Genomic DNA, 24,609 nt, shown 5'->3' with positions numbered 1-24,609 from the left:
CCCTGGGTGGACAAGTATAGCCTGCCAGGAATTGTGGGAATTGAAATCCATGTAAAGTCGTCATAGTTGCTCACTTCTACTCTGTCCTTTCCACTGTCATTAAAAACAAATTCTCCCCTTCCATTTTGGTCTTTCCAGCCAACAGCCATGTTTTGTTATAAAGCACCAATCTGGTACATTTGAAGGACGTTCCTACGTTTTTAATTAAGCAGAAGGGATATTTCTGGAAGCTGTGATGGACCGAAGTGTGCATCTTACCTTTTTCCTTTCTTAAGCTTTCCAAATAAATAACAGACATCTAAGTTCTTATTTTTTTTTACAGATGACCGTAGATGTTGAATAAAATTCACTGACAACCATAACGACTGCTTTGCATTATCAGTTAAGAAAGATTAAGGCTCAGAATTTAAATTATAATCCTATATTTACTTATGGTATCAAAGAGTGTGGAATTAAAAGCCACTGGATTCAATTCCGTCAAATTCGTAGTTGCAATATTACTGCCCACTAATTTCACTATTCTTTTTATCCAGACTTCCATAAATTCAATTAAGATTTAATGCAAGGCCCAAGCCAATACAGGTAATCCTCGACATACCACCATTATTAAGCCCCAAGTTTCTGTTGCTAAGTGAAACAAATGAATGTTGCCCCATTTTACAACCTTTCTTGCCACAGTTGTTAACTGAATCTGATTTCTCCACTCGTTTTGCTGGTCAAGAGGTCGCAAAAGGGCCCCACAATACCCCCGTCATAAATACAAGTCGGTTGCCAAGCATCTCAATTTTGATCACTCAATTTTTGATGCTGCAGCAGTCGTGTGAAAAACGGTCGTAAGCCCCCCTTTGCAGTGCCATTGTAACTTTGTTACTGTCACTAAATGAACTGTTGTAAGTCGAGGACTACCTGTATGCCCCAGCCTACAAAAATATGGGGCTCGACATCGTAATCCATTTGGATGGTACCTTAAGGTAAAGGTTCCCCTCACACATATGTGCTAGTCGTTCCCGACTCTAGGGCAGAGCTCATCTCTGTTTCAAAGCCGAAGAGCCAGCGCTATCTGAAGACGTCTCCGTGGTCATGTGGCTGGCATGACTCAACGCCGAAGGCGCATAGAACGCTGTTCCTTTCCCACCAAAGGTGGTTCCTATTTTTCTACTTGCATTTTTTACATGCTTTCCAACTGCTAGGTTGGCAGAAGCTGGGACAAGTCAGGGGAGCTCACTCCGTTACGCGGTGCTAGGGATTCGAACCGTCGACCTTTCTGATCGACAAGCTCAGAATCTTAGCCATTGAGCCACCGTATTCCTGGATGGTACCTTAAAACTCAAGTAAATTAACAATAACTCAACATGGATTCTTCAGATTGTCAGTGCGTCTGTCAATCATTCTCAATAGTGTACCCCTAAGGCTGTCAATCACTCTCAACAAGTTACAATACAAAGAGCCCATGATTCTTTGATCCATTCTTTTCTTTTCTGTTTTTCCCGGAAAGAGTTTCGACAAGAAGCGATAACGCTAAAAGGTTTCCCCCATTTGTTTACAAACAGCCCATTCATAAAATCGGTATACATGCTACGCTCCCAGTATGAGATTTTAATTTCCTTTCTTGTGCATTCATTCTCCATTTCTTGGGAATTTCCATATTCTTATGATAGGAGTGACATTTTAAAAAGATAAGGGGAGAGATTTTAAAAAAGAAAGAAAAAAAAATCACACCTCCTCGCACCTTGTTTTTAAAAACTAGAATTATACAGCTGCTGAGTTTCGGCTGCAAATTTTCCCGCGTCGGCTGCCTATGGAAAATACCCTTCTTCCCAATTTCATTCCCTTTGAGACTCTGCAATGCTGAATGTAGAGTTGATAGTTTCCACGATTTAATTGCAGTTTCGGGATTGCAAGTCCCGTTCTCGTAAAGTAGGACTTTAAAATTAAAAGGATCATCCCGGCTACTTTTTTCGAAATCCTGAAAAGGACAAACAAGTCACAGCAAGAAGTCCATCGCGTTCCCTTCTTTCATTGCTGGAAAAAATGGCTCTTTTCCCCCCCCTGCCCCTCCGTGTCTCTGAAAGTATTGCACAATCTTTTGCTATTTAAAAAAAAAAGTCTTTTCGGCTCAAGACAGAAAGACCAAGAGTTTCTGAAGGAGGGGTTATTGCGTCGCCTCTTCGGTTGCTACAGGCTCGGGGTCGTTTCGTTGACTATCTGGAAGTTGAACCTGTCAGGGGGGGGAAAAAAAGAAGCAGATAAATCATTTTTTCCCCTCCCCTTCTTCGTGCATTTCGGCTGGCTGTGGCTCAACTCCACCTATTCCTTTTCTAGAGAAAAAAACCATAACACCGATTTATTTGGGAAGGGTTAAGACATTTTGGCCTAGTAGTTAAGGCACCAGGTTAGAAAGTTGGAGACTGTGAGTTCTAGTTCCACCTTCACCATGAAAACCAGATGGGTGATTTTGGCCAATCATCAGGAGATTGTGAGTTCTAGTCCTGCCTTAGCCATGAAAACCAGCTGGGTGACTTTGGGCCAATCACCAGGTGACTTTGAGTTCTAGTCCCGCCTTAGCCATGAAAACCAGCTGGGTGACTTTGGCCCAATCACCAGGTGACTTTGAGTTCTAGTCCCGCCTTAGCCATAAAAGCTAGCTAGGTGACATTAGACCAACCACCAGGAGGCCGTGAATTCTAATCCCGCCTTAGCTATGATAGACAGCTGAGTGACCTTGGGCCAGTCACTCTCACTCAGCCCAACTCACCTCACAGAATTGTTGTTGTGGGGAAAAGAGGAGGAGGAGGAGGAAGGTGTGTTGGATATGTTCGCCGCCTTGAGTTATTCCCAAAAATAATAAAGGCAGGATGCAGATAAATTAAAATAAACAAAATAAAAAAATGGAAGATATATCACAGATTTTGTCACAATCGCGGTAGCGCTTCTAACGTTTATTCACTCTGTTCACTGCTTTGATGAAGAGTCTTAAGACAGGGGTGTCAAACTCAATTTCATTGAGGGCCACATCGGGACTGTGATTGACCTCGAGGAGGCGTGGCCAGCTTGACGACACTCACTGGGCGTGGCCAGCTTGATGACACTCCCCAAAGTGCTGCCTCGAGGGGGCTGGGTGGGCATGGCCAGCTTGACGACACCCCCCCAAAGTGCTGGCATGTTTCACACTCAATTTCATTGAGGGCCACATCAGGACTGTGATTGACCTCGAGGACGCTGAGTGGGCGTGGCCAGCTTGACCACACCCACTGGGCGTGGCCAGCTTGACCACACCCACTGGGCGTGGCCAGCCTGGCGACACCCCCCCCAAAGTGCTGGCATGTTTCACACTCAATTTCATTGAGGGCCACATTGGGACTGTGATTGACCTCGAGGAGGCTGGGTGGGCGTGGCCAGCTTGACGACACTCACTGGGCGTGGCCAGCCTGATGACACCCCCCCAAAGTGCTGGCATCTTTCGCACTCAATTTCATTGAGGGCCACATTGGGACTGTGATTGACCTCGAGGAGGCTGGGTGGGCGTGGCCAGCTTGACGACACTCACTGGGCGTGGCCAGCCTGATGACACCCCCCCAAAGTGCTGGCATGTTTTGCACTCAATTTCATTGAGGGCCACATCGGGACTGTGATTGACCTCGAGGAGGCTGGGTGGGCATGGCCAGCTTGACGACACTCACTGGGCGTGGCCAGCTTGACAACACTCCCCCAAAGTGCTGGCATGTTTCAAACTGGGTAGACCGGCCGAAGCGACATGGGTAGACTTAGACATTGAGCTTGACCCTCCTGGTCTAAGAGCACTGGATCCAGTGAGATGCTAGACAATTGAGGAATCAGGATATTTAATGCACTGCAATCTGCCTTTGGTCTGTTCTGTGCCTTTCCCCTACTCTTAACTTCCTTTCCCGTGGCTTAATGTTGTCACTAACTCTGGAAGAAGAATTATATCAAAGCAGCCCATTCAAATACTCAAGGGCTGATATTTGTGGAAGTGCCACAAAGACAAGAACGGTTATTCTCCAAAGCACCAGAGGGCAGGAGAAGAAACAACGGGTGGATAGTTTCCACCCATCAAGGAGAGAAGCAACCCAGAATTAAGGAGAAATTTCCTAACAGTTGGAACAATTCATCAGTGGAACAGAAGTTGCCTCCAGAAATTGTGGGTGCTTCAAGGAGGTTTTAAAGAAAATATGGGACAGCCAGTCGGCATACGGTCTCCTGCTTGAACAGGGGGTTGGATTAGAAGATCCATGCATTTCCAAACAATTCTGCGATTTCAAATACATCCCAAGGTCAACTCCCACAATTCTTCCCCGAAAGGCTACAGAGATGGTTAGGATGCCGTTACAGGGAAGATCCCTAAAAACTGGGATGGACTATCTACCCTCAGAAAAGCTGTGCTCCATTAGATTTCAAAGGATCCTTCTCCTTGGTTGGATTGTAACCTTATTCTGTTCCATTGGTTTTCCGAGTGAGGCAGGAAAGGAAAGCTCCGTCTAAGGCTAAATGTAAAGAAAGACCTATCTGAAGTCCGAGCTTGCCGACGTCTCATGACCCAACTAGGGAATGTCATCAGCCACACTATAAAACAGATGTGGAGACCCTAGAAAGAGTGTAGAGAAGAGCAACGAAGATGATTAGGGGACTGGAGACTAAAACATATGAAGAACGGTTGCAGGAACTGGGTATGTCGAGTTTAATGAAAAGAAGGACCAGGGGTGACATGATAGCAGTCTTCCAATATTTGAGGGGCTGCCACAGAGAGGAGGGGGCCAAACCTTTCCAAGGCCAGACAAGGAATAATGGATGGAAACTGATCAAGGAGAGATTCCACCTGGAAATAAGGAGGAATTTTCTGACAGTGAGAACAAGCAACCAATGGAACAGAAGTTGCCTTCAGAGGTTGCGGGAGGCTTTCAAGAAGAGACTGGACTGCCATCTGTCAGAAACAGTGTAGCATCTCCTGCTTGGGCAGGGGGGGTTGGACTAGATGACCTGCAAGGTCCCTTCCAACTCTGTTAATCTGTTAAAAAGATGTCTGACTGAGATATCTCACCCTGATGATATTTCCTAGTTGGGTCGTGAGACGTCTGTGAGAAAACAACCAAGCTCAAGACGAGGATCAAGGACCTCACAGTTTGATCCTGAGCTACACCTCTTCTATGAAATCCCAGGTGTTACTCAGAATATACTTACAGGCGTAGATTCGGAAGACTTCAGTCTAAAACGGCAACAGATAATTTCCACTATGAATCTTCCAACGCTGTGTAAAATGCCTACAGCAAGAGAACAAGTTGAACATTTGGTTAGGCTGGTTATTCTATTTGGTACTCTAACGTGGTTACTACCAACTTCCGACAAGCAAAGTTAATGGGGGAAGTTGGATTCATATAACAACCATGTGATTCACTTAACAACTGTGGCAAAAAAGCCATAAAATCAGGTGTGGCTTCCTTGTTTAACGATGGAAATTCTGAACCCATTTGTGGTTGTATGTAGAGGAGCTCCTGTATCTGTAATACCCCATATTTCCCCGAAAATAAAACCGGGTCTTATATTAATTTTTGCTCCAAGTGTCACATTAGGCCTTATTTTCCAGTTAGGTCTTATTTTCCAAGAAACACAGTACTAAATGTGTCCATTTAGCTGACAATCGTAACTAGGGCTTATCTTTTGATGTAGGGCAGGGGTGTCCAAACTTGGCGACTTTAAGACTTGTGGCTGGGGAATTCTGGGAGTTGAAGTCCACAAGTCTTAAAGTTGCCAAGTTTGGACACCCCTGATGTAGGGCTTACAATACAATACAATACAATACAATACAATAGTAGAGTTGGAAGGGACCTTGGAGGTCTTCTAGTCCAACCCCCTGCCTAGGCAGGAAACCCTATACCGTTTCAGACAAATAGCTATCCAACATCTTCTTAAAGACTTCCAGTGTTGGGGCATTCACAACTTCTGGAGGCAAGCTGTTCCACTGATTAATTGTTCTCACTGTCAGGAAATTCCTCCTCAGTTCTAAATTAATTACATTATTAATTACATTATTAGCATCCTGAAAAAATCACGTTAGGGCTTATTTTCTGGGAAAAGCAGAAATGCATTTACCTGTAGTAGAAAAAATCCCTCCAACTATACCACAGAGTCTGATTATAAACTGCCAGAAGGGCATATGTTCCTCGGTCACAGTCACCATAAGGGAACTGATATCATATTTCATGAAAATCCCCGAAACTCCGTGACTCCCGGCCGCATGGTTGATCACACGTTCCTAGGGAAAGCAGCCGTAAGAAAAACCAAATCAAGGATAGCTTTGCAATGCCGTATTTAGGTCAAAGACAAATGAAGACTCAAGATTTACTTACACAAGAAATCAGAGGCTGCTTAAACCAGGGCTGTCCAATTTGGGAAACTTTTTACGACTTGTGGGCTTCGCCTCCCAAGAATTCCCAGCCAGGACGGGGAATTGGCTGGGGGATTCTGGGAGTTGAAGGCTGCAACTTTTCAAGTTGCCCAGGTCATATTGCAGTTAAATGCGGGTTTAACTGCCGCGGACAGGAAGCCCTACAGAGAGTTATCAATTTGGCACACGTAACCATTGGTTGCCCTCTGACACCACTGGATGACATCGCCAGATCTCCCTGCTTTAGCAGAGTAAGGAAGATACTCCGAGATGTTTCACACCCTGGTCAGTGTCTCTTCGCCCTTCTACCATCGGGCAGAAGACATTTTATGCAAAGTCAGCTGAACAAATACCACATTTTTCGGAGTATAAGACGCACCTTCCCCCCCAAAAGAGGGTGAAAATTTGGGTGTGCCTTATACGCTCAATGTAGCCCCACCCACCTACCGTTCCCTACCCTTCGGCCACTGCCTCCCAGCAATTTACCTCCTTGCAGCAAACGGGGAAAATGGGGCTTGCAGAGGCTGCAATAGTCTAAAGCAATCCCTGCAGCCTGAAACAGCTGATGATCAGGAGGCCCCTGCTGAAATTGACAGTGAAACTTGCTGTTTGCTGCAAAAGGCAAATTGATGGGAGGCAGATTTTTTTTCCTCTTGCGCTAATCAGGCTGTTTGCAGCAAGGAGGTAATAATTATAAACGCCTATAGAATGTTCAGATTATTAGACTTATTTTTTAAAGACTGCTTTATTGTTGTTCTAGATAACCTAACAAAATGAAGAAGCTTTTTAAAATAATTTTTTGATTTGAAGAGGCCCAGTGCTATTGTATCTTCTTTTAAATAGCAGAGAATAACTACACTTCCAAAAAGCACATCAATTTTAACATCTGTACAAGTATAGTCTGAAATGTAACACTACAAATAGTGTATATTGCCTCTACTGTTTGCTGTTTGTTGCAAGGAGGCAAATTGCTGGGAGGCAGAGGCAGATATTTTTCCCTTCTTTTCCTTCCCAAAAGCTAGGTGCGTCTTATATTGCGGAGCGTCTTATACTCCGAAAAATACGGTATGTGGAGCCATATTTTATTGGTAGCCTTTGTATTCTTTTTCTATTAGCTTTTAGGATTGTGAGTAAATGAATTGAATAATACTTCAGGCTCGCCACTTTCTAACTGTGGAAAGGGGGTGTTGTAAAGGATAATGGGGGAATGTTGTGTCTAGGTGGCATTCCTTTTGGAATTATGGTCATTCACAGCCCGCAATGATTCACAAATGGTCTGTGGAGTCCGGCAGATGTCTCCCACAGTCTTTCAGGGTAATGCTGATAAGCACCCACCTTTATCTCCCTTGAAACGCTGCCAGAGACCTAACTGCCAATTAGTTTTGCAAGGCCAAATGGAGCATAGAGTCAAAACAGAGCTTCAGAGTTTGAACCGAACAAAATGAATAAATTGCTTCCTGCAAAAGCTCACGTCCCGTTCGCTCCTCTTTTATGTCTTATGAGAGGGGGCCAATCATCTCCAAGCCTTACTCCTGAGTCGTCCCTTTTGTCTTAACTGTTCTTGCCTTCTGGCAGCTCTGCGCATAACCACATTGGGAACAGGCTTCCACTGTTCTTCTGCCTTGTTGATGTCACACTCCGGAGGCAGCACTTCACTACCAGATGGCCTTGGCCCCCTCTCTGCCTCCGACACAGAGCCTTCGTCCGAGGCTTCCCCAGACTCCAGGACTGGCCCATGTTCCTCCCCAACCTCCTCACTGTCTGAATCTGCTGCCAGCTCCACAGGCCACTGGTGGACCATGGACTTTTGTGTTTTGGGATATGTTACTTGGAGGCTTGACATAAATAGTTTATTTATTTTTTTCAAAAAAGCAAAAAAACCAAAATCGAGATGTCAGTGGCTACTATGTAAAATTTATTTTGGAAGAGCTAGCCCATATTAAGGAACATTAGGAAAAAGGAAAAAAATTGGAAATAATTTAATTAGGGACTTTGAATGCACATCTGTTTATTGCAAAGGCTTCTATTTTATTTATTCTTTTAATCATAAAGGAAAAAGACAGAAGAAAATAGCACCTACTGTTCACACACACACACACATATATACAATAATACAATACAATAGTAGAGCTGGAAGGGACCTTGGAGGTCTTCTAGCCCAACCCCCTGCCGAGGCAGGAAACCCTATACCGTTCCAGACAAATGGCTATCCAACATCTTCTTAAAGACTTCCAGTGTTGGGGCATTCACAACTTCTGGAGGCAAGTAGTTCCACTAGTTAATTGTTCTCACTGTCAGGAAATTTCTCCTCAGTTCTAAGTTGCTTCTCTCCTTGATTAGTTTCCACCCATTGCTTCTTGTTCTACCCTCAGGTGCCTTGGAGAATAGTTTGACTCCCTCTTCTTTGTGGCAACCCCTGAGATATTGGAACACTGCTATCATGTCTCCCCTAGTCCTTCTTTCTATTAAACTAGACATATATTTTTAAAAACCTGGTCATTTTTTTTTGAAGCCGGAGCTTACCCTTTCTGTCACTGCAAACTGATGCGTTTCTGCTGAAATTTTGTGCGTTTGAAGTTTTGTTGGCACCACAGTAACAAAGTACTGGAACATCTGATTGTCTGCAGGACCCCCATCCCACCCAAATAAAAAAAAAAGTATTAGTGAAAACAAAATTCATCACGCAGGAAAACAACAGTCTGAGCACAAACCTACGTCGTTGGTTTTATTGAGGGCCGCATCAGGGTTGTGTTTGACCTTGGGGGGGGGCTGGCCAGGGGGGGGGCACGGTCATCTTGTTGCCACTCGCTCTGCCAGCGAAAATTGAGCAAGCCATGTGCAAGCTCCATTTTCACTTGCAGAAGCACCGCAGGCCCGTTTCCAGGGCGGCCCCTGGGCCAGATATAAGCACCCCGCGGGCCAGACCCGGCCCCCGGGCCTTGCGTTTGACTCCTCTGTCATAGAGAAAGTTTTAAAGTGCATTTAAACACGAGATAAACTCATTTACCCACAATTAAAACGGAATCACTGCTCCATCAGCCTCTCCTGTATACCATCTCCTTGTGTTTATACAAAAGGCTCAACACCCCCGTCTGCTAATTAGCCTTTATGTAAATATATTAATAATTTGGGGGGTAGCCAGAGATTGTTCCACAGATAAGATACCATCATCGAGGCCAGATTCCGTAAAAAGAATGACATATTTATTTCTGAAAATATTACGCTGCCAATTATTATTATAATTATTGAGATCTCAGCCGAGATTGTGATTAGCACATCGGCAGAGTCGTTAAAAATGCCACGGAAATGATGCGATAAATGCCGCTCAAGGAAATCAAGAAGAAAGCTCTTGTGATTCCCCCCCCCCCCCCCCGATAAATAAAACCCACTTACGATCCGATGCAATCTTTTCGGTGCCATCTAAAGGATTAATAATGCCTGGGATGAGCTCTCCAAAAGATAAGTGATCTATCCGATGGGAGAAATTGTATGCTGGAAGACACAATGGGAAAAAAAACCTGGTTAATATCGTAATTTTAGCTATGGGCACATATACTGTATTTTTCAGAGTATAAGATGCTCCGAAGTATAAGACGCAACTAGCTTTTGGGGAGGAAAACAAGAAGAAAAATCTGCCTCTGCTTCCCAGCAATTTCCTTCCTTGCAGCAAACAGCCTGTTTGTTTCAGCACAGCCTGATTAGCACAAGAAAAAAAAATCTTCCTCTGCCTCCCAGCAATTTGCCTCCTTGCAGGAAACAGCAAACAGCCCATTTCAGTTTCAATGTCAGCACAGCCCGATTCGCACAAACAGCTGATTGTCGGGGCCTCCCCAAGGTCAGCTGTTTCAGGTTGCAGGGATTGCCATAGCCTAATGCCGCCTCCATGCGCCCCGTTTTCGGCCTCCGCGAGTGCGGGGATCGGAATGGGCTGAAAATGGGGTGTGCGGAGGTGGCAATAGGTAATGGCAATCCCTGCAGCCTGAAACAGCTGATGGTTGGGAGGCCGATCCAACTGACAATCAACCGCTTGTGCTAATCAGGATGTGCTGAAGCTGAAACAGGCTATTTGCTGCAAGGAGGCAAATTGGGAGGCTGAGCCAAAGGGTGGGCGGGGCTACTCTTTTTGGTGGTGGTGGTGGTGGGGAGATTGTGCATCTTATACTCTGAAAAATACGGTGCGTACAGTCAGGTCCTCGGCTTACAACCACAACTGAGCCCAACATTGCTGTGGTTAAGCGAGACAGTTGTTCAGTGAATTCTGTCCCATTTTATGAGCTTTCTTGCCACCCTTGTTACATGAAATCACTGCAGTTGTTAAAGTTAGTAACACGGTTGTTAAGTGAATCTGAGTTCGATCGACAAGGTCACAAAAGCAGACCACGTGACCCCGGGACACTGCAAGTGGCACAAATATGAGCCACTTGCCAATCACGTGACCATGGGGATGCGGCAATGGTCATAAGTGTGAAAAATGATCATGTGATTTTTGGGGGGTTATAGGGACGCGATGGCTCAGTGGCTAAGATGCTGAGCTTGTCGGCAGCTCGAATCTCTAGTCCCTGACTTACGACCACAGCAGAGCCCAAAATGCCCGTGGCTAGACAGTGGTTAAAAGTGAGTTCTGTCCCATTTTACGACCTTTTTCGCCACACCTGTCGATTGAATCCCTTGCAGTTGTTAAGTCAGAAACTCGGTCGTTAAGTGAATCTGGCTTCACTCTGCTTGTCAGAAGGACATAAAAGGGGATCGCTTGACCCCTGTCACCGTCATAAATATGAGCCAGTTGCCAAGCATCTGAATTTTGATGACAACTGGAGGGGTGGGTGGGATACACAACAGTCATATGTGTGAAGAACAGTCAGTGCCGTGGCCAAAACAGACTTAAAAACTGTCTTTGGTTAGCCAAGGACATTTTGGGCTAAATTTTTGTCATAAATTGAGGATTATCTGTATTGTGTTATATACTGTGGACACAGCATGGTAAATCCCTTAATGGCTTCGATCCACACCCTTTAAAATTGCCTCCACCAAATAGGATGCCCAAATATTTAGTGAGAAAGCAGACCAAAGCATTTACATCCGTGCCAAGCAATAAGGAGATACGGTTCTCCATCAGCAAAACCACACACACTGCAAAAATCTAGTTGTGGTGTGGATTTGTTTCGGCACACACACACACACACATCCAGAGGCCGGCAGAGTACGCCACAAAGTATTCTGGCAATGTGTCTGGAAAGATTCATCCCAAGCATCACGCAACAAATAACACTTCCACGGCAAGAAACATAGCTGGCTTACATTCGTGGCTCACAAGGGCTGCCAAATGTGCGTGGCCCCTTGGGTGGGGAATTGCCCTAAAAAGAAAGAAAGAAAGAAGAAAGAAAGAAAGAAAGAAAGAAAGAAAGAAAGAAAGAAAGAAAGAAAGAAAGAAAGAAAGAAAGAAAGAAAGAAAGAAAGAAAGAGAGAGATTGTGTTGAAATTCAAGGATGTCATCGAAAGGCAGACTTAATCAAGGAATTGATACACATTTCCCTCTTTCCAAATCTATTTCTATTTGTTTTCTCACCTTATAATAGTTGATTGTTACACATCTTGATGTCAATTGGATACCCAAATATTGCACTTTTTTCACCACCTGTACATCCAGTTTTCCCATTAGCTCTCTTTTCTGTTACGTTTTCCCCCCAGGATTTTCGTTTTATCTTTATTAACCTTCAATCCCGCTATTTCTCCATGCTCCTCTATTGTTCCAATTAGTTTTGTCTCTGCTTCTATCGGATCTTCCATAGTAAACACCAAATCATCAGCAAATGCCTGTAATTTATATTCTTCTTTCTTAACCCTCATAACTCCTATCTCTTCATTTTTTCGTATTTATTCAAAATCTCTAGTGTCAGTATAAATAGTAATGCCGATAGTGGACCCCCTTGTCTAGTTCCCTTCGTAATCCCTCTCTTTCCTGTCACATCACCGTTTACCATTTTACCTCTCTCGATCGATTATTATAAATCGTTTTAATCATATTTATAAAACCCTCACCAAAGTCCATCATTTGTAGTTGCGTTATCATGAATTGCCAGTTCATGTTGTCCCTCTAGCGCAATGGGTGCTCGGGCGCATAACAAAAACATTCCATCTTAACCCCCCTCTCCCTTAACCCTCTTAATCCCCCTCTGGGCCACCAATCCAAAAAGGTTGGGGATTGTTCTATCTATAGCAGGAGTGTCAAACTCAAGGCCCGCAGGCCAGATTCGACCCGTGGGGCCATCCTGGAAAATGTAAGGGTCTGACATGTCGCTTTGGCCCAGTCTGGTCTACCCGCGTCGCTTCTGTTGTGGCCCACCAGAGGCCAGCGGAACTGGGGGCAGATTCGGACAGTGAGGAGGTTGGGGAGGAACCTGGGCCAGTCCTGGAGTCTGGGTCCGATGAGGGCTCTGTGTCGGAGGCAGAGAGGGGGCCAGGACCGTCTGACAGTTATCAGCTGCCTTCGGAGTCGGAGATCAGTGGGCAGAAGAACAGCTGGAGCCTGTTCCCAGTGTGCGCCTGCGCAGAGTTGCCAGACGAAGGAACATCTAAAGAACAGGGGTCGACGTGGGAGGAAGGCCACAAGTGGATGATGAATGGCCCCTCCCAGAGGAAATAAAAGAGGAGCGAAAGGGGAGTGGAGTTTGCAGGAGACCGTTTGCTTCACTGGTTTGTGGCTCTCCGAGGCTCTGCAGATATTGGCCTGGCAGCTCTCCAAGCCAGATAAGGTCTGTGACTATAAATCCTCCATTGAAAGACTTTGCTGGATGTGAATGAGAGGAATTCACAGTAACACAATAAAAAGGGGTTTTGTCGGGACAAGGAGTCTGCTTCGTGATTTGGGGAAGCCTAGGTCTGAACAGCTTCGGCCTGATCTCCCCAATGCAAAGAGGAAACATACCAGCAGCTTGGGGAGTGGCGTCAAGCTGCCCCTCCCTTCCAGTCGGCCACAGCCTCTGTGAAATTGAGTTTGACCCCCCCCCTCTATAGGATTGCATTATTGGTTTGTCCCTTGGAAAAAAAGGACACCTGATATTTTGAAGAGGGACGCAAAAGCTGGATTATAATAGGGTTTCCCAACCTTGGAAACTAAGATGCATTGGACTTCAACTCCCAGAATTCCCCAGCCAGGAATTCTGGGAGTTGAAGTCCCCCTCCCGTCTTAAAAGTTGCAAACCCGGGTTTAAAGCGTTTCAGGAAATGAAATGAACATACTTGCCCACCGTGACGTGAAAATTCCCTGCTACTTTATTCACGTAGAGGTGCCCATGAATTCTGCAGGCATCAGCCAAATGTGTGGGATTGTCTTCCCTGAGTGGATTTAAAAAAAACAACACGCATTTCTTAAAAAGTAGCGCTTCGCATTTTACGAAGCCTTGCAAAATACAAATTCTCCCCAAAAAAAGTAGGTTAAATATTGCTCTCCGATGACCACGGAAGTAGATACAAGCTCGCAAATTGAGGAAAAGTGGGAATGTACCGGTGTGTCATAGAAGACAGGGTACAGGGTACAGAATAACCGGATTGGAATGGACCTTAGAGATCTTCTAGTCCAACCCCCTGCTCTAGCAGGAGAACCTATGCCAGGGGTTGGCAACTTTAAACACTCAAAAGAGCCATTTGCGCTCATTTACCACAGAAAACCAAACCCTTTTGATATCTAAAATGAAGATACAATACAATACAGTAGCAGAGTTGGAAGGGACCTTGGAGGTCTTCTAGTCCAACCCCCTGCCTAGGCACGAAACCCTATACCGTTTCAGACAAATAGCTATCCAACATCTTTGTAAAGACTTCCAGTGTTGGGGCATTCACAACTTCTGGAGGCAAGCTGTTCCACTGATTAATTGTTCTCACTGTCAGGAAATTTCTCCTCAGTTCTAGGTTGCTTCTCTCCTTGATTAGTTTCCACCCATTGCTTCTTGTTCTACCCTCAGGTGCCTTGGAGAAAAGCTTGACTCCCTCTTCTTTGGGGCAGCCCCTGAGATATTGGAACACTGCTATCATGTCTCCCCTAGTCCTTCTTTTCATCAAACTAGACATACCCAGTTCCTGCAACTGTTCTTCATATGTTTTAGCCTCCAGACCCCTCATCGTCTTTGTTGCTCTTCTCTGCACTCTCTCTAGAGTCTGAAAAGAGCAACAAAGATGATTAGGGGACTGGAGACTAAAACATATGAAGAACGGTAACACTGCGCCGTTTGCCAATTTCTCAATGCATATTAAGCATAGCGGTAAGCCAGTCTCGTCAGCAGGGAAAGCAAATGAATCTGCCCACGTACTGTTAAATATTCTGCTTTCTTTTAAAACTTTTCTTGCATTTATCCATGGTTGGCCTACCGGGGGACGAAAAGCTCAATAAATCGCGTGCCGGCGGGTGTCGCGCATTGGCAGTTGTGACGCGTATTTTGAGCGACAGGGAGCCGCAGCAGAGGGATGAGAGAGCCACTTGTGGCTCCAGAGCCAGGGGTCGCCGAGCCCTGACCTATAGCACTCCAGACAAGGAGGTGTGCAATCTCTTCTTAAAAGCCTCCCGTGTTGGAGTGCCCACAATGTCTGGAGGCCAGTCGTTCCACAGGTTAATTGTTCTCGCTTTCAGGAAATTTCTCCTTGGTTCTAGGTTGGATACTTTTGATCTTCCATCTGTTAATTCTTGTCCTTGCTTCGACCCCCTCTTCTTTCTGGCAGCCCCTCAAATATTGGAAGGCCGCTATCATGTCACTGTCAGGTTTCCCAAAAATGCCCTAATTGATTCATGAGTCGTGAGCCAAATTTCAAAAGAAAACCAGTCATTTATTAGGAGCATTTATTTTGGCAAGAGCTTTTTGCAGTCAGATCTGAGCCTTATTTGAATTATAGCTGAATTTAATCCCCATTTAATCCTTCTTTTTGATTGACATAGTTCCTCTGCCAGCTTCCCCCTTAACTCTGCTTGCAGGAAACTGGCAGGGAAGGTTGCCAAACATATGACCACAATCCCTGCAAGGTCATAATTGTGAGATGGTCACCTGAGTGCCTGGATTATAATCACAGGACCAGAGGGATGTTGCAATTGCTGCAACTTCGAAGCTCGGTTGTACATCCATTTTTTCCCAGCATCGCGGTAACTTTGAACAGTTGCTGACAGAATGGACGTAAGGCTGAGGACTACTTGTCTATGTCTCGTATATGCATTTTCCTTCAGGGGTTCCCCCCTCTTCTTTTATCATTTTGTATATTAAAAACTGTCCGACCAACAGAGAAATGGTTTAGCGTATGGATTCTAAAAATACGGTCAACGCCATGGCTTTTATCTCTGGATTGGCCTCTTTTGGATTACATCAGTTCTTTTTCATGTCCCCCCCCCCTTCCCAAGGTGAGGAGACCCTGAAGCTATGGTCTCACCTTGGTGGAAGTGCCGTTGAAGCACTTTTAAAAGCACTTTTGAATATTATGTCTTGAAGAGAATGTTCTTCCTGCAGCCGGGCCTGAATATTTTGTAATATCCTAGAAATAAAGCAAAAGACAAAGATTCAGCCTTTCTTTCTCTCTCTTTATCTATTATCAATCACTCTCTCTCTAATCAATCATCTATCTATCTATCTAATCTATGTATCTATCATCAATCTATCATGTCTGTCTATTATCAATCAAATCTATGTATCTATCATCTATCTATCTCTATCATCAATCATGTCTGTCTGTCTATTTATCTATCTCTCTATTATCAATCTATTATCAATCAATCAATCAATCAATCAATCTAATCTATGTGTCCTCTATCTCTATCATCAATCTATCATGTCTGTCTATCTATCTAATCTATGTATCTCTCATCTATATCTATCATCAATCTATCTATCATCAATCTATCTCAATATCTCTGTCTGTCTGTCTGTCTGTCTATCTATCTATCTATCTATCTTACATTATAGTTATTTAAATTATATAGTTAGTTATATGTGTGTGTGTGTGTATTCCCCCCATGCCATCACTCTGCTAAACAACTAATTCTCACAACACTGTCAAACTGCTTAGTAGGGCTATATTAATATCCTTCTCATCTTTCCTATTAGCTATTCCTTTATCTTCTTATGACTGTAACGTTGTTGCTTGCATCTTACGATCTACATTATTTAGTATCCTAGTATGATTTATGTCGACTGCTTATTTGGTATCCTATGACTATCACTCAGTGTTGAACCGTATGAATGTCTTTTTATGATAATTATGATCGTGATTTATCACTTGGTTGCTTGTATGTACGCTGAGAGCTTCTGCACTGGAGACCAATTCATTGTGGCGTCCAATCACACTTGGCCAATAAAGAATCCTTATCAGCCATGAAAGACATGTTAAGGTTCCAATAAACGGGTCTGTTGCTAAGAGCCAAGAATTGCACAAGAATTTTCTCAACTAATCAACAAATCTTCCCAACCTGCTTAGATTTAGATAACCGCCAACGGTATTCAAAGGAGGTTGGGCTTAGTTCTCTTGTGGCTACGTAGGAATTCTAGGCTGGTGCCTCTTTTCACTCCACCCCCAGGTTGCACAATAAAGCAACATTAGTAGTGAATACCGCAGAGCTACAACTCATCAGTGAAATGATTGAAGCACTTAGCCCGTTTAAAGCCGAACTAAGGTGGCTTTGGATGGACATGAATTATGATGATTATAACTACTTTTCCCCCCAAAGATTTTGTTTGTTTGTTTGTTTATTTGGATTTATATGCCGCCCTTCTCCAAAAGGACTCAGGGCGGCGTACAACATTAAAAAACACACATCCCAAAAGTTAAAAAAAAGATTAAATCCGTATCCAAAAAAACCAAACCGAATTTAAAAGGCAATACATTTAAAATGAGTTAAAATTAACAGGCCAGGCCGGCTTGCTAGAAAAGCCAACTTTTTAGGGCGCGTCGGAAGGACCGGAGGTCGGGGATTATGCGAAGCTCCGGGGGCAGCTCATTCCAGAGGGAAGGCGCTCCCACAGAGAAGGCTCTCCCCCGGGGGTCACCAGCCGACACTGCCTGGCCGACGGCACCCTGAGGAGGCCAACTCTGTGGGATCGTACTGGACGGTGGGAGGCTACTGGTGGCAGTAGGTGGTCTCGCAGGTACCCTGGGCCTAAGCCATGGAGCGCTTTAAAGGTCATAATAAATACCTTGAATCCCACCCGGAAAACAACCGGCAACCAGTGCAGGCCGCCTAAAAGGGGTGTAACATGGGAGCACCTAGGTACCCCCATGACAACCCGCGCGGCCGCATTCTGGACCAGCTGAAGCCTCCAGGTGCTCTTCAAGGGCAGCCCCATGTAGAGAGCGTTGCAGTAGTCCAGGAGAGAAAGGACGAGGGCATGAGTGACTGCACAGAGCATCCCGATCCAGGAAGGGGCGCAACTGATGTACCAGGCGAACCTGGTAAAAGGCCCCCCTGGTCACGGCCGTCAGGTGTTCTTCTAAACTAAGCCGCGAATCCAGGAGGACTCCCAGATTGCGAGCCTTTTTAATTTTTAATACAAATTTACACCTATTATAGAAACAAAGCGTTGACTGGATCTTTCCTTTTACGCCCTCTCATTTACCTAATCCATTTTACATCATAGCTTGGTTTTCACTTTCAGCCAAATTATGTTCTTTCACTATTCCCCATTTTTATACTTCTTTTTTCTTAATACATAAACGATATCTTCAGTTGCCCCTTCAAAAATTGCACCCAATTCTCATTTCCTATTTCTCTATTGGTCTATTTTACGATAAACAAGATATATCCTCTAATTAAATTTTTAACACAGGGAGCATTTCTTTCAATTTGTTCTACAATTAACAATATACAAGACTTTCTTTATTTCTTATTTAGTTACGTAACAATGCCAATCATACTACGATTTCCTTTCATCTACAAATAAAACTCTTTTTCCCTTTCTTCCTCTTTTATTCATTTTCTCTTGGGCTCTCAAGAATTCCACTTTCAATCATTTTTCTTCTTCTCCCCCTTTCTCCTAATTTCTTTTTCCTTTTCCTGTTTTTATGGTTATATTATCTTTGCTTCAGAGTATTCATTTTTATTCTTCCGGTACCTTTTCCCAGGGTTTTCCCCATTCTCCTCCCTTCCTTACTATCTTAATGGTTTCTTTTTGCGGGGGGGGATCTCCTGCTTTTTCTTAAGTCCCAGTGAAATCTTAATGATTATAATTACTGAATTATTACCTTTGCCACTCTCTTTGCATGGGGCTGAGTTCAAATATCACCTAAAAGACAAAATAAATGATGGACGTTGAGACAGATACCGTCTTCGTTTGTTTCTCAAACAAAATAAATAAATAAATTGCGAGTCTGAGAAAGGGGCACAAAAAGATAACTCAGCATTGTAATCTGTTTGATATGTGGCTAAGGAACTGGGCTAGAAAATGGGAACCGCAGGCCAGTCGCTCCCCGTCAGCCCTAGGAAGAATGCAATGGCAAACCACTTTTGATAGAGCTTGTCAAGAAAACTGCAGGAACTGGTCCTATGCAGGAACTATGGACTCAAAGGCACATTAAAAACAACAACAATAATCTTGGCAACTGACATGTATTTAACAAGCAGTCACTGTTTGTAACTATCCCAGCTGGCTTCCGACCAGCGAAATCAATGGGGGAAGCCAGATTCGCTTAATGGCTGCAGTGATTCGCTAAGCAATGATAGCAAAAAAGGCCGTAAAACGGGGCAAAACTCCCTTAGCAACCGCTTTGCACAGCAACGGATATTTTGGGCTCACTTCTGGTCCTAAGTCAAGTTTACATTTGGAGGGGAAGATTTTTGGAAGGGAAATCCACCTTCTTACTAGAGATACCGGGTGGCTCACGACTCTACACGGCATTTCATGGCTAAATCTGTAGATGTTAACTCCGCTCCTATTTTCTACGTCTGTGCGATACCCAGCCAGGCTCAGTAAAATAAAGAGTATCATGGGATGAATACTTTTGCTGTTCTGCACCGCTGGAACGCATAACAAGCCAGGTGTCCCTGCACCTTCGACAAAACAATAAATAAATATGAAACTCCCACTTACTGGCTCGTAGACCAATCCATCTGCAGTAGCAACCATTGTTTCTGCTAAATCCAGGACATCAGCACCAATGTCTGTCCAAAAAGTTGAAAAGGGAAAGATTAAAATTTGCAAAGGTTGACCTAAGCAGTTTCTTTTCTAAACCTCGGTCATTAAAAGAAATGTCGATTTATTCCAGGTCTTAATTCACGGTAAAGGTAAAGGTTCCCCTCGCACGTATGTGCTGGTTGTTCCCGACTCTAGGGGGCGGTGCTCATCTCCGTTTCAAAGCCGAAGAGCCAGCGCTGTCCGAAGACGTCTCCGTGGTCATGTGGCCGGCATGGCTAAACGCCAAAGACGCACGGAACGCTGTTACCTTCCCAACAAAGGTGGTTCTTATTTGTCTACTTGCATTTTTTACGTGCTTTCGAACTGCTTGGTTGGCAGAAGCCGGGACAAGGAACGGGAGCTCACTCTGTTACGTGGCGTTAGGAATTCGAACCACCAAACTGTCAGCCTTTTTGATCGACAAGCTCAGCATCGCAGCCACTGAGCCCCTCAATTCATGACAGTAAATTTATTTCTTTGACAAATTTACACAGCGGAAAACTGAGAAGCTTGTGCATTTTGAGCCAACCAATGGCAGCATCTCAAAAAATAGAAGGAATTTACAAATCCTTGTTTTCTTCTTAATGCAGAAATACTGCGGCTTCTTGTGCTCCAGAAACAAGCTCTACTGCTGATTAAAACCGTGATTATTAGTACTGTCAATAATGGTAATTCAAGATGCATTAGTTGGTAAAAGGACTGGCTGAGACTAATGGAGGCCATCTTTCCAAATCATTTTGCTGAACATTAGCTTCAATTTGCATCTGGCTTCTCTTTTTTTTCTTCCTTCCCCTTTTTTTTGTACTATCCAAAGTGATTTAAAAAGAAAAAAAAGGTGGTAGCCATTTCAAAAGTCCCCTTTCTGGGTTTAAAATTAAAAATCACAATAATGACAGCATGAAGAAAATACTTTGCCAATGCTATTTTCCAAAGAGATAAACATTGTTTAGCTTTTCCGGAGAAAGAGGGAGAGAGAAAGAGAAAGCAAGGAAAAGAGGAAAAAGAGGATAGGAAGAGAAGAGAATTTGTATGGCCTTCTTATTTTAAACAAACCAGAATCTGGTAACTGGAATGAACATCCATTCCGCTGTATAATCTATACATCTTTTTTCAAAGCAATTTGGATTATTTGCTTCATGGAAAGGAGCTGATCTTTAAAAATTTGTGCAACAATATGCTTCTCCCTAAAGAGGTTACAAAACGTTTCTATTTTATTTTGCTATATTTGTAATCCGGTTACCAGAGGAAGTTGTACGTGTCATGCAAGATATGGGATTTCCAAGCAATAATGACTCTAAAGCACAAGAATAGTGAAAAAAATTTACACTGACAAAACAAAGAACTATGTTTAACAATTCAGTGCAAATGACATTTCCTCTGCAAGCTACAAATCACTTTCTTTTAATGACCGCATAAACCCTTGCGAGGTGGAGTCTGGGCAACTGAATGGAACTAGCAGAGTGTTTAATGGCCGGATGCCCTTCCTGTCGCCATTGCGGAGTTTTGTTCAGCAGATATATTCTCATTGTGCCCAGAGAGAGAAATATCTGCCTCTACCTAGGATCGAACTCACAGCCTCCTAATTGTGAGCAAGAGCTCCACCACTAGGCCACTGCATGCTATAAAGATATTTATTTATTCATTCTCCCAATTGCAAGTCAACCATATCAGTAACCATGATAATTATTGAAATTATATAAATCCAAATCATTTTCCACCAAGACATTGATTGCATCATCATCCTTCTCCTTAAAAGCTGGAAGGAAATCAATGAAATATGGTTTGAATTCTGATAAGTAATCTATTGTAGAAAATCTAAGGAGTAATTATGAAAGAATTCCAGCAACTTTTATGTATCTGTGGCTTTGTTGGGATTAACCAATGTCAGTTTAAAAAAGGCCAAACCAGGTTAGGTATAATAAATATCTAATCAACTTGGGTATGAAAAGCGAGACTTAGATAAAGTGAAATCAAAGTTCACATTTTGGGTAATTTTTTTCTCTTACTCAAGCTAAGCAATAGATTAGCTGGCCCTGTTTCAACTGACTGTTGTTTTGGCGACAAACAAATCTAGAATCAGAGAGTATTTTTATAATCATTTATTTTATTTATTCAGAAAACTTCTATTGCCGCCTATTCTTACAGGGCGACTCAAGGCAGCTTACAAAATGAATTTTTACCAGCATTGGTGGGAAATGTTCTGACTGAGGCGTCCCAAGAGCAGGAAGCAAACTCTTTGTCCCAACAAAACTCCTGTTATTAATTGACTGAATTCTGCTAATTCACATCCAGCAAAGTCTTTCGAGGGAGGATTCACGGTCACAGACCTTATCAGACTTGGAGAGCTGCCAGGCCGATATCTGCAAAACTTGGCAAGGAGTCTAGGAGAGTCACGAACCAATTAAGCGAACTAATTGTCTCCTGCAAACTCCACTCCCCTTTCGCTCCTCTTTTATTTCTCTGGGAGGGCCCATTCATCGTCCACCTGTGGCCTTACTCCCAAGTCGACCCCTGTTCCTTAGCTGTTCCCTTCATCTGGCAACTCTGCACATGCACACACTGAGAACAGGCTCCAGCTGTTCTTCTGCCTTACTGATGTCTGACTCCGAAGGCAGCTGAGAACTGGCATACGGCCCTGGCCCCTTCTCTGCCTCCAACACAAATCCCTCATCAGAGCCTTCCCCAGACTCCAGGACTGGCCCAGGTTCCTCCCCAACCTCCTCACTGCCCAAATCTGCTGCCAGCTCCATTGGGCGATGGCGGGCCACAACAGGAAAAAAGGATAATATGAGGCAGTGATTTTTATGGGTGTTACCGTGTACACATTTAGGAATTAAACCCATGTCCTATTTAGGGAAAGCCATCAAGGATCTACTTTCAAGAATAGATCTGTCAAAGCTTGAAGAGAGGAATCTCGCCCAGCATTATCTGATTTTGAACTTGATTTCATGAGTAATATGTCAGCCCAGCCTGAATAACGACTGCAGTAAAACAAAGATCCGAATCAGAATACTTACGTTGACACTTCATTGCAACTGTGATGTCTATATTCATTCTTAATTTACTGGAAGAGAGGAAAACACAAATACGTTAATTTCACCAATGTGCGAGTGTCATTCTACTTTGTCCTGACATGTGATACAGACAGTCCTGGATTTAAGACCACAATTGAACTCAAAATGTATGTTGCTAAATGATTCTGCCCCAATTTTACGACTTTTTTTTGCCACAGTTGTTAAGCGAATCACTGCCGTTGTTAAATTAGTAGCCCGGTTGTTAAGTGAACCCAGCTTCCCCACTGACTTTGCTTGTCAGAAGCAAAATGTGATCACGTTATTCCTGGACATTGCAATCATCATAAATATGTACATAAAGTACTGAATTTTGAATCACCTGACCACTGAAACGGTCCTAAGTGTGGAAAAAAAATCAAAAAGTCTCTTTTTTTTCATGCCACTGTAACTTTTAAAAGTCACTAAGCAAACCATTTTAATCCGAGGACTACCTGTACAATTTTTCATAAATGTTTAAAGCCACAACTGCTTGACATTTGACCCAAGAGCAGGAGGAGAAACTGAAAGTTTAAGCAAGAAAGATGAAAACAGATTCTGAAAAATGCCTTCAAATATAAGAACATTGCTGGCTGGAGAATTCTGGGAGTTGAAGTCCACACAAATTGAAGCTGCCAAGATTAAGCAACGCTAACTTTAAAAAGCATCATATGAGGTGGTGAACTAGCTGGACGTCATTAACTTTCACGGCAATGTGAAAACTTTAACAATATTCCCGGTTTTTCAAAATATGACTCCTGCGAGTCCCTTGGATTGCAAGGCCATCCAACCGGTCAGTCCTAGAGGAGATCAACCTTGACTGCTCGTTAGAAGGCCAGATCCTGAAGATACTTTGGCCACCTAATGAGAAGGAAGAAGGACTCCCTGGAGAAGAGCCTCATGTTGGGAAAGATGGAGGGCAAAAGAAGAAGAAGGGGACGGGAGAGAATGAGGTGGCTGGATGGAGTCACCGAAGCAGTTGGCGTGAACTTAAATGGACTCCGGAGGATGGTAGAGGGCAGGAAGGCCTGGAGGAACGTTGTCCATGGGGTCGCGATGGATCGGACACAACTTCCCAACTAACAACAAATGCATGGAATTTCGTTTAGAGAAACTCGATCCCAAATCTTTTATAAATGTTTGCTGGGACAATATTCTCCAACCTAGAACTTTCTATGAAATGCCACAGAGGAAAACTAACATTTGGAAAGCAACAGGTTGGGATTTAATTAGATTAATTACATAGCATCAAGCCTTCTCCTCGGAGGCCAATTAGAAAGTCAGAAGCCAACCTTGCTCCAAGCTTCAATTGGGCAATTTGAGTGCGAACCACTTCGCTTGTTGAACTTGTTTGTATTCAGAGAGAGAAAAATAAATAGAATAGAATACCAGGGTTGGAAGGGACCTTGGAGGTCTTCTAGTCCAACCCCCCTGCTCAGGAAGGAAACCCTGTACCATTTCAGACAAATCGTTGTCCAATCTCTTCTTTAAAATTTCCAGTGTTGGATCATTTACAACTTCTGGAGGCAAAACATTCCACAGATTAATTGTTCTCACTGTCAGGAAATTTCTCCTTAATTCCAGGTTGTTTCTTTCATTGATTAGTTTCCACCCATTGCTTCTTGTCCTGCCATCAGGTGCTTCGGAGAATAGTTTGACTCCCTCTTCTTTGAGGCAGCCCCTGAGATATTGGAAGACTGCTATCATGTCTCCCCTAGTCCTTCTTTTCATTAAACTAGACATACCCAGTTCCTGCAACCGTTCTTCATATGTTTTATCCTCCAGTCCCCCAATCATCTTTGTTGCTCTTCTCTGCACTCTTTAGTTTCAACATCTTTTTTTTTATATCATGGCGACCAAAACTGGATGCAGTATTCCAAGTAAAGCAAGTAACTCCCCTTACATTTCCATCTAAAGAAAGATTTACTACTCCACAATAGAAATCTGCCTTGAATTTTATTTTTTTGTTAAGAGGACAGGTAACTTTCTCTGTGAAGAAACCTTCTCTGTAGAATAGTAT

General features: G+C 43.6%; 1 protein-coding gene across 2 annotated transcripts in view; it reads right to left on the bottom strand.

The window, feature by feature from the left end:
• Positions 1-1,569: 1,569 nt before the first annotated feature.
• ERGIC2 (ERGIC and golgi 2) overlaps positions 1,570-24,609 on the bottom strand; it is a 40,820-nt gene continuing 17,780 nt past the window's right edge. Inside the window, exons 5-16 of one of the 2 annotated variants that reach the window (XM_081957723.1) lie at positions 22,557-22,603; positions 19,456-19,526; positions 18,611-18,651; positions 15,809-15,910; positions 13,640-13,735; positions 11,699-11,754; positions 9,794-9,892; positions 8,924-9,021; positions 6,106-6,268; positions 5,197-5,276; positions 2,756-2,823; positions 1,570-2,218 (exon numbers count right to left, since the gene is read on the bottom strand). In XM_081957723.1, the coding sequence (XP_081813849.1) occupies positions 2,176-2,218; positions 2,756-2,823; positions 5,197-5,276; positions 6,106-6,268; positions 8,924-9,021; positions 9,794-9,892; positions 11,699-11,754; positions 13,640-13,735; positions 15,809-15,910; positions 18,611-18,651; positions 19,456-19,526; positions 22,557-22,603 (964 nt within the window). In that variant the 3' untranslated portion in view covers positions 1,570-2,175. The remainder of the gene's footprint in view (positions 2,219-2,755; positions 2,824-5,196; positions 5,277-6,105; positions 6,269-8,923; positions 9,022-9,793; positions 9,893-11,698; positions 11,755-13,639; positions 13,736-15,808; positions 15,911-18,610; positions 18,652-19,455; positions 19,527-22,556; positions 22,604-24,609) is intronic. The other variant, XM_081957724.1, reaches the window with a different exon arrangement.

The sequence above is a fragment of the Natrix helvetica genome (assembly GCF_964273705.1).
Source record: "Natrix helvetica genome assembly, chromosome: 6".
NCBI classification, from domain to species: domain Eukaryota; kingdom Metazoa; phylum Chordata; class Lepidosauria; order Squamata; family Natricidae; genus Natrix; species Natrix helvetica.
This window is presented reverse-complemented; position numbering and strand designations above follow the sequence as displayed.